The 17,090-nt window shown below is 33.9% G+C and overlaps 1 protein-coding gene across 12 annotated transcripts in view; it reads left to right on the top strand.

Moving 5' to 3' along the window:
- Nucleotides 1–17,090, top strand: part of LCORL (ligand dependent nuclear receptor corepressor like) — a 161,227-nt gene that overhangs the window by 131,256 nt on the left and 12,881 nt on the right. For 3 of the 12 annotated variants that reach the window (XM_045998458.1, XM_045998460.1, XM_045998462.1), the window contains 2 exons: nt 1,098–5,911; nt 13,463–13,489. The exons of 2 other annotated variants lie outside the window; for them this stretch is intronic. In XM_045998458.1, the coding sequence (XP_045854414.1) occupies nt 1,098–5,911; nt 13,463–13,488 (4,840 nt within the window). In that variant the 3' untranslated portion in view covers nt 13,489. Of the gene's footprint in view, nt 1–1,097; nt 5,912–13,462; nt 13,490–17,090 lie in introns of those variants that run through there. 7 more of the 12 variants (XR_006817490.1, XM_045998463.1, XR_006817489.1 and 4 more) reach the window with 7 other exon arrangements.

Genomic DNA, 17,090 nt, shown 5'->3' on the forward strand with positions numbered 1-17,090 from the left:
TAAAAATCCTTTACTTTTTAATATGCATAAATATAATAAGCCTTTAAACAAATACAGTCTTCTATAGCAATTCATAATCAGTATATCCTAATTCCAACTCTAAGTAAAATTTCTACAAACCAGGAACTACTAACAATAATAGCACATATAAGAAATCATGAATGGGAGGCTATTTTCATGTACAGAGTTTGGTGATATGTTTAAATAGATACTTTTCTGAAACAGAATTCTTTTAATATATTTTACTCTTCTTGCTGCTGGTATTGCATTAAAAAAATTTTTTTTGTAGACTTCTGCCTTGGTTACTAAGTAATCCTGGGTGTTAGTTAAAATTAGATGTATGTTAGTCTTCAGTGGGACATTTTCCATCATTTGAAATTAAATAATTAGGTAAGTAATGCCTTTAGTCTTCATGTAGTTACTTTAGTATTTAAAAATCAATTAAAAATAGATTTTATTTTTAAATAGCTTAAATTTTTTATTATTAGGTTAAAATGCCTGCAGCTTAATCTTAGAAAAGATACTCTGTTATTTATATGAAGTCTAAATTCCTTAATTTTCCTTGTGAGTATACAAAGCTTTCTTTTATTAATAATTTTTATTTTCACTACCTTGAAAAAAATATCTATCTTAAAGATAAGATTTTCTCCTATATCTTATTTTTCTTATTTGCACTAATATGGATTGATAATTATCAAAATAACTTATAAAATATCTACTTTCAAAATGTAACTTTCTGAAGCACTTTCCATTAAATAGTCTTAATACATCCAAAGCACTAAACATTAGCAATCTGTAAATATATTTATATTTGATATAAAGTAATCTATATTATTATTATAATCTATAATCAGGTTTTATATCACAAAACTAGGGCTTTTCTTTGACTATTCTACTTGCCATAGGAAATTAATTATCACCAGTGCTTCATTATATTTTTGCTGAACAATAATCAAGATGTCATTATTGCAGCTCTATAGGAGTTAGGAGTCCAGCAATACCAAAACTTCTTTTGTTCAAACTCTGTGAAAATTATAACTCCTTATAATACTGGTATTTTTGCTGTAATTCATTTTTTGTTTGATTTTTATTTTTAGTTCAACTGTTGATGCAAAATCAGAGGAAGCTACTAAAATGGAAAAAGGAAAATCAGCATTAAGCAAAGTTTTGGAATCTTTATGCACACATCACCAGCAACAAGTTTTGGCCATGTTGCAATTTCTAGTCCAAGAGCAGAATGCTGCTTCTCTTTGCTATTGTAATACATCATATACTGTGTCTTCAGAATCTCAAAAGCCCCTAATTGAAGATGATTTACATGGTCTATTCTGTAGTTGTGAATATAGGCTGGCAGAAAGAGGGTGTTTACAAAATGAAAGACAAAGCCCTGGTTTTGTGCCTCTGCCAGTCTGTATTAAAGATTTACATTGTTTATCTTGCCAAACTGTAACTATTGAACACATTAAGACAGTAGTGAATAGAGGAATTGCAAACAGTTATAATTCTCACAGGTGCTGTTCTGGACTGTTACCAAATACTCACTCTACAAAATCAACCTTTCATGCTCCTCTTTCATCAAGGGAAGTATGCGATGTTTCAGTCAGTCTTAAGGATGTTTGTAGATCTCGAAGTCCATCACCTCCACCGTTATCACCTGTACAGACTGAAGGATTTGAAAAATTGAAAGATGTCGTCTCAGAGCTTTCAGCCTTAGAAAATAACAGACTTGAAATAAACATTAACCAGCCTCCATCTCTCATACCAGCAGAAATAAACAGTGACAAGGGCGATCCCGAAGGTAAAGTACATAAAACTAAAAAATCGAGTAACTTTGATTATTTGCTCCTGGAAGACAGCAATAATTGTACTACAAATCATGAAAAAGATGAAACTACTGTAATTTTTCAAGATTTAATGGATCGTATTAATGAAAAATTAAAATCAATAGAAGCTACAGATGTGACAAACCTTATAAAATTATCTAGCAGTGATTGTAATACAGATAATGATTTAAAATTGAGGGATTTAATATCCACACTCTTGCATAATGCCAAGGCCAGTGATTACAGTTTCATGGAATTGCTGAGTCAACATGATAAAAAGGTAGAAAATAAAATTATTCAGACAAGATTTCGAAAGCGTCAAGAAACCTTATTTTCAATGCACAGCTCTCCTGATTCCCCCATGTTTAGAAGGCAGTCTTTACAAATAAAAAGAGAACTTGCTAGTCTTGATGAAAATTTTGTAAGAAAAAAATACACTGAAAAAAATTCAAGGAAGTTGACACGCAATGATGAGATATTTTACACGGACAAAGAATTCTATCATTGCCAAGGGTCTTTACAAAATTCTAAAAACCGGCAAGATAATAATCATACAGAAACATCGTTTTCACCAGATTGTGCATTACAGTCCTTACAACTACCTCTTCATAGTTTAGAAACTAACTTGGCTTTTGATGCATTTTCAGAAAGCTTTAAAACAACTTTCCCTGAGAAAATGAGCATAAGAAAATCACAGGAGAAATCTGCAGGCGGAAAAAAACTTCTGCAAAATCACAAGGAGAACCCCAACCTGGAGAGTACTCAAGCTCCTTTGAAAAGTGATGTTCCTCGACATTTGAGCAGAACTAAACGAAATATTGTGCCCCCAGGGTGGTATTCTATATATGTAACAAATAATTATGTTTTCAAAAAATCCCCTAAGGCCAAAAAAGTTTCTGAATCTACAAAAAAAAAAGATCCCGTGAAAAATATTCAAATTGAAAGTTCACACAATATAGATCTAAACAAAATTGCAATGAATTCTAATTTACAAGTTGTTGTGGAGCGTTTGGAAGACACAATAAATATGGTCCAAAAGTCTTTGAATAATCACTCATTATCTGAAGGATGCAAGGCATCCAAGAAATTGATAGAGGTTAATGGTAAAGATCAAACTGCAGGTAGAAATGTGACTCTTACTGTAAGCAGAATGACATGCAAAGAGCAGAGTTTATCAAAATCTGCAGTAGCAGCCAGCAATATCAAAAGCAACCATATTGCTACAATAGATTTGAATAGCAAAAGACTTGATAATCTGGAAAAGACATCTATTTCGGATACAAGTAGCTTGATTTCCAATGTTCAAAGTGTGTCAACGAAATATGAAGCCATTGAAAGCTCTCCTTTTTCCAGCTATTCTAGTCCTATCAAACTCATGTTTTTATCTGAGGTTAAAAGCAGTGAAGGAGTCAAATACACTTTAACTTCAGTTGGTACTTCCAAGTCAAATATTGAACTTCCTTCTGAAAAATATCTAACTCATCATGTAATTGAAAAAAAAACAGTAACAAATAAGAATGTCCCAAATGCTAACTTTGAAAAGTATAGTTCTAATCTTAATGATAGTGACACTCTACAGGGAGAACTAAACAAGTTTAATTGTGCAAAAGAAACTACAGAATCCCCTGCAATGTTCATAGATGGTATGAATAGTGATAAGCCACAAGATGAACCTAAGGAAAATCCAAGCAATGGTATTGATTCATCTTTTAAACGGAAACCAGGTAGACCTAAAAAAATAGGTCCCCAGGTTGTGAAACAAATTAAGCGGCCAATTGGAAGACCACCAAAACCTAAAACTAATCAAACAGACATCACCGTTTGCCAAAATGAGTCTTCTAGTGCTGGAAAGAAAAGTCCAGAACCTCTCCTATCAGAAGTAGGAGAAGGTATTTATAAAAAGAGTATCACCGTAACTGTTATTTATGGAAGGTCAAGAAGAACTAGAAGGCATGTTTCTGAAGGAACTGTAAACATAAGCAATGTGTTATCTTTCAGCAATAATGTAGCTGATATTCCAACTAGAAGTAACAGTCTCAGAAATATTAGAGAATACAAAATTGATGCAGGTGAAAGAAGGGCTGTTTCAAGTTTAACTACTGAAAGTGAGGTCTTGGGGTCTGGCTTTGAATATGTTAGGCCTATCAAGAACAAGTCTGTGATACCTCAACCTTCCAATAACATTATTCGACCAACTCAGAAGCCTTTTGCTGTAATTAGGAAGCCTGGTAGACCTGCAAAAGTGAAAATCTCTGGCATATCTGTGACTATTAATAGAGTTTCACCTCAGGAGAGAAAAGTAAGTATTAGCAGCTGCTTACCTCCTTTAGAACAAGAAAATATATTAGAAAAAAATCTGGTTGAAGAAAAGTATGATCACCAATGCAATAAGATGGATACAGGGCACACCGAAGCTGACATATTTAAGAATGGATCAAAAAGTATGGTTGCTACTATACCTTTGAGACATTCTATTAGAGATAGAAAACCATCTCTCCATTTCTTACATCCATTAGCATCTTCTAGCTCACTTATTTATAGAAATGCTCTGTTCCGTAAATCATATAAACTCCATTTGCAGAAGGGTAAAAGTCAGAAGGAAAAACATAAGCAGTCAAGGATAAAAATAGCTTCGAAAGGTACCCCAGCAACCAGAAATTCAAGGAATGAAAAAATGTGTTTGGAAGATAACAAATTAATACCCATTTCTGAAGTATCCTTGGACCCAATAATTTCATCAAATCCTTTGCTCAGGTGGTGGGCTGCTTCTACATCAAATGATTCCTTATTAGAGGAATTAAACAATAGATTTGAGCAAATAACAAATGCTTGGGTGCAAGTGAGTGGAGATGAAGCTGGAAATTGTCATAAAAAGAGAGAACACACTGAAAATGATAATTTCAAAATAGCAAACCCTTTGGAAACCTGTCTTTTAGAACTTGAAGTTTCACCTGTAAAAATGCTTTTTCGGAAAAAGTATGATTTGAATGAACTCTGTATCTGGTTTATGCAAACAACAGAAACACAGTCTCTTTCACTAGTTAGAAAAGCAAATGCTCGAAACCCTTTGGAAGTAATAAATACTAGAGGAATTAAGTTAGGGACCAAATATTCTAATTTTAATACCAGCCCCTTCAGAAAGCACTTTAAAAAATTTGCACTATCTTCTCCTTCAAAATCAGCAGGGAAGTTGCATATACTGCATAAAATGGTTAGCTCTCCGCTGTTAAATGTGAAAAATAATTTAACATTAGCTAGATTAAAAAGAACTGAGTTTAAGAGTTTGCAACATGAAAGGTGGAAAAGAGAGGGAAAGCTGCACAACCATGGAACAATTGATTGGATCTCTAAAAGGAAAAACTTAAGATTTTTTTGCCAGAATCGGTTTTTAAGTAAGACTGAGGGGGGAACAAATGCTGATATCCCACTCCAAGGAAAAAACACAATAGCTCATCAGTTTATTTTGCCACCTAAGATCAGGGATGACTCTTTGCAACAGAAGGTGGCAATGTCTGACTTGAAAACACATGCTAGTATAGAGAATAATTTTAAGTCAGAAGCAAAAGAGAATGGAACAAATTGCAGCCAAAAAGATTTTGAAAAGGGACCAAGACTAGGAAATGTGTGTCCAAATAATTGGAAGTCAAAAACCTTAAAAGATTGTAGAATATTTTTGAGGAAGATCAACTATCTTGAACACAGAAATACTTTTAAGCTAAATACAATCATTTACTCTCCTGAATCTATTGACAGTGGAAGTAATCCTCAAACTCACAGAGAAGAATCAAAGCGCTTTACCTTACGATCCCATTCTGCTAGGCAAAATTATTTTAAAAAGCAGTCTAAAGAAATGGAAAATGCTAAAACAAATAGTCCTTCAATCGATAAATTTCCCAGCCAACTTGACAATAGTAAATTAAATAAATGTGTTAACTATGACAAGAATCCTGATAGTTCTGATGTTCTTAGCAAATTGAACAAAAGAAAAAGACCACCATGGAAGACCACAGAAATGTCAACAAAAAGGCATAAACGACAGTCCTGCAACAGTGGACAAATGGCAAACTATTATTCAAAATCCCAACTAGGTAAGTTTTTCTCTACTTAATTTTAAAGTTTCATTTTAGGTGCCTTGAGTAAAGTATGAGACAATAGGTAGAAAAGGAACAGCTGATTTAGTTTCAATTTTTTTCCAAAATATTTGGACAACCTAATTTCTTGGCACCTAGTATGAAACTCATGATATTAGGTCCTACTAAATATACCCATGCACTTCCCTGCATCTTAATATGTCCAGGATTTAAAGCAAATTAAAATATATTTAATAGAGACATAGAAAGCTCCTAAACATATATCATTAATGTACAAGCTATATTATCTGTTTTTGTATTTGACCTCATATAAAATATAGAAAAGTGTGAATGGTAAATATACCCAAGGAGCTATCTAAAAATTAACTGCTACACTACAGGATAATATGTATTCATTGTCTTGATAAGTTAATAGCTTTGAGACCATGTGGAAAGATGTAAAGACTGTCTCATTGCCAAGTTGATGAGGTCTGTAACATATATAGTAATTCTAGTATACAAGTCTCACATTCACCATCGAATTGTTATGCCCTCTGGTACTGCTTTGGGAACCATTTTAAGACTCTGTTTATTTAAATAGTGTCAAGGAACAAGGTATTTTCTTCAATAAATAAGGAAACTTGTTGAATAGGTTTTTTTCAGATGAGTCATTGAACTAGATTCCACATATATAAAGATGAGGGTTTCTTTCCAGAGATAATCTATAGTGTAGCAAGGGAGAAAATTATATATAGGTAATGTTAAGGTAATGCTAAATTTAAAATGTAAACTGAAATTACTTTAGTAAGTAATTATGAACTTTACTCAGTTATGCTGGCCTGACATTGGTGCCTCAGGGAGACTGTTACCCTCAGACCCTAGCAAAATAGTATATGTATATGTTCAGCATAGTTGGCAATGTAGCCAGTTCCTTCTCAGCTTATTGATAGGTGCTAGACAGTCCAGGATTTGTAGAAGTATGGTAGTGCTTATTTCATTACTTCCCAGATGGGAGAGAGTGCCAGGTTACATTTGTAAATTTAAGGACATTTATTGTATGGTTGCATTGTTACATTGTGTATTTTAGGGGCTTATGGAAGTATCGATGGTTTTATTTTTGTTACCTTTTTAAAACCTTTTCAAAAGCTAAAAAACAACTATTAAGTCTAATATTAAAATATTAAAAGTAATAATTAAACTCAAGTTTTAATAGGTTAAATGATTATGATGGCCTCCAACATTCAGTTAATTGGATGACTTTAAAATAATCTATTTCAATAGTATTTAACATGCATTAATTAAAAATTTTAACTTTGTAACATGTGATGGTTAAAGCTTTAATGTTGGTCAAATTAGAGTTTCCATTATGAAAGATGAATCAAATCAAAAAAACAATGTTCTTTGTTTCTTATCCTTAGGATAATTAAACATAACAAATAGCGTGTCAGGAAAAAAGAAGGAAGAAGCCTGATAGTGATTTAAAAAAACAAAACAATTTATAATTCACCTAGAAGTATATACACATCTTTTTAAAAGATTATCTGAGTATATAGAGTATAAAGTGCAGTATTTCATTTTTAATTCTTACTACCATTCTCATTTCATGCTGTTTGAGTTTACCAAAGGTAGTTTACAACAGAACCATATTTTGTCCTTCTGGGTTCTTAAGCATTGTATCTTACTAAGGTATGAATATAAAATTTATATTAATATGATTCTTTACCTCACTAAATATGAGATCACCCTGGAAAAATAGGATGGAAGATGCCTCATTATTACTTTTTCAAATTAGTCTCAAAATCCTTCTGTGATATTTTTTAGAAATTTAGTATCAGAGTAAGAGTTGTTTTTCACCTTTTCTCATTTTAAAAATTACTAGTACTATGTCCTGTTCTGCTTAAAGTTTTATTTATCTTCTACTGATAACTTTCCTTCTTTATTTAACATTCTTTTTTTTAATCAAGGACATTATTTTTACAAAGTTGTATTTATAGCAGCATTTGTTATATTTATCTGATTTTAAAATGTTTCTTAAGGTTTTTTTTTTTTTTTCCTCATTATTCTAAGTATTCCATGCTTCTTAATGCCTTTTTGGAAGTGACACTAAAATTCATTATTAGTTTTATATGTGTTTTTCTTTGTTGTAGAACAATTAGTGACTGGATATTTGAGAGAGATTTTTAGCAACAAGGACTTTTCTAGAAAAATTCATAAGGCAATGTATATGATGAATTAGAGAATATTTCTATTGATGAAAATTTTTCTTCTGCCATAAATATCTTGTTTTGTACATTTCAAGATTAACTGTCAAGATATAGTTTTTTTTTTTCCCTTTTTATTTAAGATATAGTTTAACACATAGAGGAGTTTTAAAATTTATGCTTTACTACATATCTGCTGCTGTGTATCAACTGTAGACATGGAAAGGAAAGAAGAAATGTAATTCTATCCTATTCTTAATTCCTTATATAGTTAATGAATGCCTATAATATACTCTTTGATACTATAGAAAGTTCAGAAAGTTGACTTTTCATCTGAGTAAGAAAACAAGCCCTGCATTGTGTATATGTTCAATAAATAGAGTATATTTTATGTTTTAAGTGAGATATTATTAATTACATTAATTAAGGGGGTAGAATGGCTAAAGTCATGGTTTGTGTTTTCATGGAGCTTATCATTTCCTAGGGGACAGTGACTAGGCAATTCCAGTACAAAGTAGAGTGCTATGATTGGGGAGAGAGGTGGCTTGTAGAAGCACCTAGGAGGATAATTGAACCCAGGTTTAGAAAATTAGGCAAGGATTCTTACGTAGTCACATCTGAGATTTGAAGAATGCCAAAGTATTAGAAGTCAGGAAGTATTTCAGGCAGAGCAAACTGCATGTGGAAAATTTGGGTGACAGAACAGGATTATAGAACACTGAGTAATTTAATTCATATAGCTGAGGCATAAAGAGGAATTAAGAAAGTAGCAAGGAGTAGACAGAAAAATGGCAAAAGATAAAGCTACTGAGGGAAGCATAGCCCAAATTGTGAGCCAGCTTCAGTTAATGAAAAAAAATGTTTGGAGCCCTAATAGTAGCAGTAATGGAGGAGGACGGATACATTTGACAGAAGTCTAAGAGAATCAGTGTATTTTAGAGAGTAAAAGAATAAAGGGTAATGTCCAGGTTTGAGCTTGAACATCTAAGTGATAGATGATAGTAACGTTCACTGAGATAAAAGAGAACATTCAAAGTGTGCAGTTTTCGACATCGGGAGTTTGAGTGGGATATCCAAGAAAAGATGTTTAGGAAGCAATCACAGTTGACCCTTGGACAATGCAGAGGTTAAGGGTGCTAATATCCTGTGCATCTAAAAAATCTACATTTAACTTCTGACTCCACAAAAACTTAACTAGCAATAACTTGTTGACTGGAAGCCTTATGGATAACATGAACAGTCAATTAACACATATTTTCTGTTATATGTATTATATACAGTATTCTTATAATAAAGCTAGCTAGAGAAAATTTTATTAAGAAAATCATAAGGAAGACAAAATACATTTGCAATACTGTGTGTATATTTATGGGGGGGAAATCTGCCTGTAAGTGGACTCATGCAGTTTAAACCTGTCTTGTTAAGAGGTCAAGCTTTGGTTAGTATGGGTTTGTTGCTCAGAAAAGAGGTCTGAGCTAGATATAAAGATTTTGGAGTGCATACATAATTAAAACCATGAAAGTGCAATGGATTGTTCACTGTAAAATGGAAAGAACCTAGGATCTCACAGCCCCAAAGATAGAGAGAAGAACAAATTATGCATAGGGGCACATGGGTTGCATGGGTGGTGAAGTGTCCAGTTCTTGATTTTGGCTCAGGTCATGATCTCAGGGTTGTGAGATAGAGCTCTGCCTCAGGCTCCATGCTCAACAGGGAGTCTGCTTGAGATTCTTTCCCCCCTGCCTCACCCCTCACTGAAGTGTGTGTCCACACACTCTCTCTCTAAAATAAATAAAATCTTTTTTTAAAAAAAATGTTCACAAAAGGAGACCGTTGAGGGTAGTCAGGAAGTAAGAAGAAATGCAGGAGAGTGTGGTAGCAAGGAAGTGTGTTTTAAGAAGGGATAGAACAACAGTGTAAGCTATTGAAAAGAGGTTCATTAAGCTTTGAAATGTTTCCACTGAAGATAGCGCAAAAGGTTATTGTAATGACTTTGGAGAGAGTAGTTTTGGTAGGGCAATGCAGGAAGAGGAGATGAAGAAAATTAGCACAGAAAACAAATGACTCTGACTGGAGAGGAGATAGGGAGATAGTGAGAGGAAGCCCTAATGAAGACTGGTTTTAAAAAAAAGTTTAGATGCCAATGAGAAGCCAGTAGAGAATGAAAGGTTGAAGATACAAAGGAGATGGCAAGCAGTGAAAATGGAATGAAGCCCCGGAGTTGATTATTGGACATTATGGCCATCTTTAAATGGTTTCGGCCAGAAGAAAACTTCTCTCTTAAAACATAAGAGTGGGAACAATCTATAGGAATGCACTTCAGTTTACAAATTCGTGGGCAGAATACTGAGGATATTGGATATATTTTCTATAAGTCTAGAGGTAATTTATGAGTAATATGGTGGGTATTGTGCAATATAGATGACATTTGAAGTACTATCTCAAGAAATAACAGGGTTGAACAGTTTTGTGATTTTTATCTCAACTGCCAGAACGTAAGCTTGGAGAAAAGTGGGCCCATAGATTTAATTGGGTTAATTGGGTTCACCAAGTGGGTATAACAGAAGGACAAAGAGATCAGGCCAAGAATTCATTCCATGAATAGTGAGAAACTAAATAAAGTGTAATTCTAGAGAATCTTTTCTAACAATAGCGCACAGTATAGATTTTTGAGGGGAAGGACAAAATGGGGTGTGTGAAAGACTAACTGCAAGAGATGATTTTTGAGGTCATAATGGCCTAAAATGGAGAGACCATTGAAAAATAATAATACAGAACTTTTGAGTATCATTGTCTTTTCAGTTATGGAACTAAATATGTGCCTTTCCTAGTTGATAAATATCTGGATGTAAAAACTTACTTTGGACGCACCTAAGGATTTTTAAACTAGAATAACTAATGTGGACTTAAGGTTGCTATACTCATTGTACTCATTCTAAAACATTAAATTTTGCCATAAAAATTCGGAATTCAAATTGATACTTTGAATTAGATTCTGAGCTGACTGAAAAAAGTTCAGTTTGTCAGTGTCTCCTGTTTTATCTTCAAAAAAGACTGAGTATAATTTTTCCATTCAGAATTCTGGTTTTCACACAGATATGTAACTGATGGGTGACTTTTAATTAATAGTATGCTCCTTCAGCTACCTGCAACTGAAACCAACCATGCATCCTCCTCTGGTCCTGCTCATAAATGGTTTACTACATTTTTTGCATCCTAACTCAAAATTTCCTTTTAAATTTGTTGACACAGAATATCCCTCAAAGTTTTTAAATAAAATTTAGAGTTAGCATTTCTTCATGTGCTATTATTCAGCTTCATAATTATCATTTAATAGAAGAACTATGAAGCATAGAGTAGATGATTTTGTAAATTTCATTTTGATAGAAAAACATTTCTAGATGACTCATGATCACCTTCTAGTTTGCCACACAAGCATTCCAGAGATTTAGTCCACGAAGCACTAGTCCTCCAAGATGTTCTGTGGGCAAAGGATTCTCCGGTCTAATATCTTTGGGAAATGCTCAGTCCTGTGCCTGTTGAATCACTGTGCCACATTAACATGTTAAACAGCATTCTTCAAAGTTTAAATATATATAAAATCTCACAGCTTTTTATATCCCACAGTTTGGGGAACATAACTGGAAAACACTGCTCTGTATAGTTTCCTGCTAGGTTTTCTTTATATTTACTGTGATATTCCCAGAAAGAATGCAATGACTGTAAAAACACATTATATACTTGATTTGTTCTTGGACATAGAGTAATCAAAATTAAGTTGTAAGAGCTTTATTAACATTCACCATTAAAAGAACACTATGGGAAATATCTATAAGTCAAAAATGATCACATTCTGATGAGTCCATTTTGTAAATTTCATTTTTATCTATTAGATTTTCATTTCCTGTCAAGAAAGGAGGAGTGGCTCAATTCAGGTAGCTTTACCATAGATATTATAAACCATGAGAAAATATCTTATGAATTTAGGAAAACATGAGATCAATGTCTTGTCAAGTCTTAATTTCATATGACATCAGTATCTCCTCAAGTCTTAGTTAATCCACCATCTTAATTTGGTCAGAATTGGATGAAGATAGATATTTTAATGTAAAAGTGAAAACTTGTAGGCATATTCTTTTTTATTTGGACTTCGTATTACCACTTTGCTAATTGATAGTGCCACAAGCAAAACTGTTAAAACTTTTGGTTATTTGAAGTATTCTAACGAAATCAGGAATTTTAAATAAAAATCCGTTCTATTTATAATTCATTTTCTTCCCTATCAGCATAACTTTCATAGGAATTGAGTAAGGAGAAGAATTTTAGGTTTTGAAGCATTTCTAACTCTTGCTGTAATGCTTTATTAAAATATAGAAGAGCTACTTTGATAGTCTCCTGTCTCGATGTTTTTTTTCTTAGAATTTTTCTTGGATTTTTTTTTTTTTTAAGATTTATTTATTTGACAGATAGAGATTACAAGTAGGCAGAGAGGCAGGCAGAGAGAGAGAGGAGGAAGCAGGTTCCCCGCTAAGCAGAGAGCCTGATGCGGGGCTCGATCCCAGGACCCTGGGATCATGACCCGAGCTGAAGGCAGAGGCTTTAACCCGCTGTGCCACCCAGGCGCCCCTTTCTTGGATATTTTATATCCTATTGCTTTGTCAACCATTACTGAGTTTTTCACAGTATTCTACTTTACTAATTGCCCCACATCTTTCATGGAAAACCACCCAATTTATTCAACAAATTGGATACTTTTTCTTTTGATCTACTAGGCTTTGTATTAGACATTAGAGTCACAGAGGAACTCAGGGAACTTATTAAAAAAATGTCAAATTTTTCTTACTTTGGCAGTACAGTATAATTTGAAGAAAGATGAATTGGTTGATTCCATACTAGAGGATATGGAGTACAGAACATAAAATTCTCTAAATTGGGGCACCTGGCCCATGACCTGTTTTAAGTAAAGTTTTATTTTAACACTCTATGTTCATTAACTCATGTATTGTCTATTGCTGTTTGTACCACTGAACCTGAATTGAGAAATTGCATAAAGCCCACAAAGTTTAAAATACTTATTATCTGGCCTTTTGTGGAAAAAAGTTTGCTGACCTGTTTGTATCAGTAGAATTTTGGTATGTGGCTAGAAAGTCATTGGGGGTTTTAAAAATAGATTTAAGTTGTTATATCTGGTTTATTCCCAACACCCCATCCTCTCCCTCTTCCCACACAATACAATATATTTCTGACTTGTAGTTGTTTTGTTTTCTCTCTGTGGGACAAGACCAATCTTTATCCAGCTGAGTGGTGCTGGGGGAGCCATGAGTGGCAGTTTTATTCTGTTTTGTAAATCTTTATTCTCTCCCCGCAGCCTCCAGACCTGCTTTGTCTATCTGAGGTAAGTCCAAGGGTCACCCTTCTCTTCCTTCACCAGTGGCTACCACCTGTTAGGAAGATTGATTTCAGTGCTTTACATCTAACATTCCTTCCTCAAGTATTCTCTTTTCTTTTTCTACTCTTTTTTTTTCTTCTCAATTTCTTCTCTTAGGGATTTAGAATTCTTGGTTCATCTCTCCTGACTACCATGCCCCCCCACCCTCATTTTTCCTGGGTAGTGAACAGTTTGCAGTAGAGCTGAGCATTCTGTGATTATAATGTTAAGTCTATTGAATTCACCTTTTGTTTAATTACCGGGAGAGAAAAAAAAACTGAGTAGGTGTCTGAATGATTTCATCCTGCCTGGTTTTTTCTTGGTTGTTTTTTGTTCAATTTTAATAAGACCTTGGCTTGTTTTTCCAACCCCACTCCCATTCCAATTCCAGGCAACCTAGAAATTCATGTGTTTGCTACTTTGTTTCTGTACATAGAAACAGAAAGCTAGATAGACCCCATTAATTTCTTCTCTTTTTTTTTTTTTTTAAAGATTTTATTTATTTATTTGACAGAGATCACAAGTAGACAGAGAGGCAGGCCGAGAGAGAAGGAGGAAGCAGGCTCCCTGCTGAGCAGAGAGCCCGATGCTGGACTCGATCCCAGGACCCTGAGATCATGACCTGAGCTGAAGGCAGAGGCTTAACCCACTGAGCCACCCAGGCGCCCCCCATTAATTTATTCTTTAAAAAATACCTCCTGTGTGCCAGGCAATATGTTAGAACTACAAGATATGATGGGGGACAAAACCAGGTATTGTTCTGCCCTCATGGTTCAGGTTTATTAAGAGAGGCAGTCATTGAGTAAATAGTTACACAAATCTTGCAAGTTCTTAATTAGTAGGTGGTATTATAAGAATTCCTTATAGAGAGATCTTATCAAGTCAGAGAAATGGGAGACTTCTCTAAGGAAATGGCCATTGAACTGAGCTGTGAAGAGTGAGTGGGAATTACCTAGGCCAAGTAGCAGAGAACTGGGAGGGGAGAACTGACTTCTAGAAAGAAAGACTTGCTTGTGGAAAAACTGCAGCAGATAAGACAGTGGTGTGTCTTGACTCAAAAAAGAAAGGAGGAGCATGGTATCAGGTGTGAGGACTAAGAAGTAAATGAAAGATAGACCACGTAGATTCCCATAAGCCATGTTTATGTACCTTCAGTGGCTTCCTACACTCTTAGAGATTGGATGAGAAAGATATATGACATCATCAGATTCTCCTTCCTAAAGGATCTCTCTGACTGCCTTGTGGAAAAGGAATGGTAGGGGCCAAGAGTGAAGGCATAGACCATTATGGTGGTCGAAATGAGAACTGTACTGTTTTAAAACAATGCTTTTCAAACTTCATTGTGCATCAGAATCACCAGGAGGGCTTATTTAAAAAGAGATGGTTGGGCTCCAAGCACTTTCTGTTTCAGTAGGTTATAGAGTGGGGCCCAAGTTATGTTTATGTTGCTCACCCAAGGACCACACTTTGAGAACTGTTGGCATAGAGTGTAGAGGGTTGTAGTGGAAAGAAGATTAATTCCTTACCTATATGACCATTATGTTATAAATTTCCCTCTGAACACTACTTAAACTATATCCCACAAATTTTGCTCTGCTGTTTTCACTCATTAAATTAGAAATATTTTCATATTTCCCTTGTGATTTCTTTTTTAACCCATGGATTACTTAGAGATATGTTGGTCAGTTTCCAAATTTTGAGCATTTTCCAGATACTGTTACTGATTTCTAATTTAATTCTGTTATGGTTATAAAATATACTTTGTATGATTTTAGTTCTTTTGAATTTATTGAGTTTTTTTCAATGCTTGAGTCCATCTAGATCTATTTTAATGAATGTTCTCTGTGTTATTGAAAATAATGTGTAGTCTGCTGCTGTTGGGTGTCAGTTAAGCAAGTTGATAGTGCTATTCAACTTTTACATCCTTCTTGAGTTTCAGTCTACTTATTCTGTTTATCCTTGAGAGAGAGGTTTTGGAATCTGCAACTTTGGTTCTAGATTTTCCTATTTATCCTTTCAGTTGTATCAGGTTTTGTTTCATGTATTTTGAAGTTCTGTGATTAGGTTCATATACATTTAGAAATTTTATGTACTTTTGGTGAATTTACTCCTTTATCATATGAAATGAACCTCTTTATCTCTGGAAATACTCTTTGATCTGAAATCGTTTTTTTTTTTTTTGTCTGATAATACTATAGTCATCCCAGCCTACTTTTTACTAGTTTTAGCATGGTATATCTTTTCCCACACTTTAATTCTTAAGCTATATGTCTCTGTTGTTGAAGTAAGTGTCTTTTAGGCAGCATACAGTTGAGACTTGCTTTCTCACCCAATCTTTAAATATTAAGACCATTTTCATTTCATGTGACTTGAGGTGGTTGAGTTTCAGTGAGCCAACTTTTTTTTTTAATTGAGGTGTAATTGACATATTGCATTCCTCCCTCTAACTGACATATAACATCTTAGTTTCAGGTGTACAACATAAGATTTGGTATTAGTATGTATTGTGATATGATCACCACAATAAGTCTAGTTAACATTTGTCACCATAGTGAGAATTTTTTCTTGTGATGAAAACATTTTGATCTATTCTTTTAGCAACCTTCAAATATGTAATATGTATTATTTAATTATAGTCAGCTACTGTGCTGTACATCACAACCCCATGACTTCTTTATTTTATAACTACAAGTTTGTATTATTGAGCCACTTTACTCATTTGGCCCCCACCTCTAGCATCCACCATTCTGCTTTCTGTATTGGTGAGCTTGGTTGGTTTTTGTTACTTTTAGATTCCACATATAAGTGAAATCATCTGGTATTTGTCTTTCTCTTAGTTCACTTAGCATAAGGCCCTCAAGGTCCATTCATGTTATTACAAATGGCAAGATTTCCTTTTTATGGCTGGATGTGTGTGTCTGTGTGTGTGTCTGTGTCAGAGAGAGAGATTCTCTTCAGCCATTCATCCATTGATAGACACTTAAGTTGTTTCCATATCTTGGTTATTGTAAATAATGCTACAGTGAACATGTGGCAAGGGTGCATATATCTTTTCAAGTTACCATTTTCACTTTTTTAACAAATAGCCAGAACTGGAATAGCTGGAACATATAGTAGTTCTATTTCTAATTTTTTGAGGAATATCCATACTATATTCTATAGTGGGTATACCAATTTATATTCCCACTAATAGTACACAAGATTTGCCTTTTCTCATATCTTCACCAACACTTGTTATTTCTTATCTTTTTGATAATAGCCATCCAACTTTCTATTTATATTTGTCTCATCTATTATTTACTCCTTTTTTTTTCTCTTTTCCTGCTTTCTTTTGGATAAGCTGAGTGTATTTTATTATTTTATTTAATCTTTTAATTGTTTTTTTAAGAAGTACTTGCTGTCAAGATTATCCTACATATCATTAACTTACCAGAAACTACCTTCAAATAATGTTACACAGCTTCATGTGTAGTCTAAGAACTTTACAGTACATTTGCATTCCTCCCTCTAAGCCTTTGTGCTATTGTTATTGTCATACATTTTGCATCTGTAAATGTTAGAATTGTCC

Source organism: Meles meles, chromosome 2 (genome assembly GCF_922984935.1).
Source record: "Meles meles chromosome 2, mMelMel3.1 paternal haplotype, whole genome shotgun sequence".
Taxonomy (NCBI): Eukaryota; Metazoa; Chordata; class Mammalia; order Carnivora; family Mustelidae; genus Meles; species Meles meles.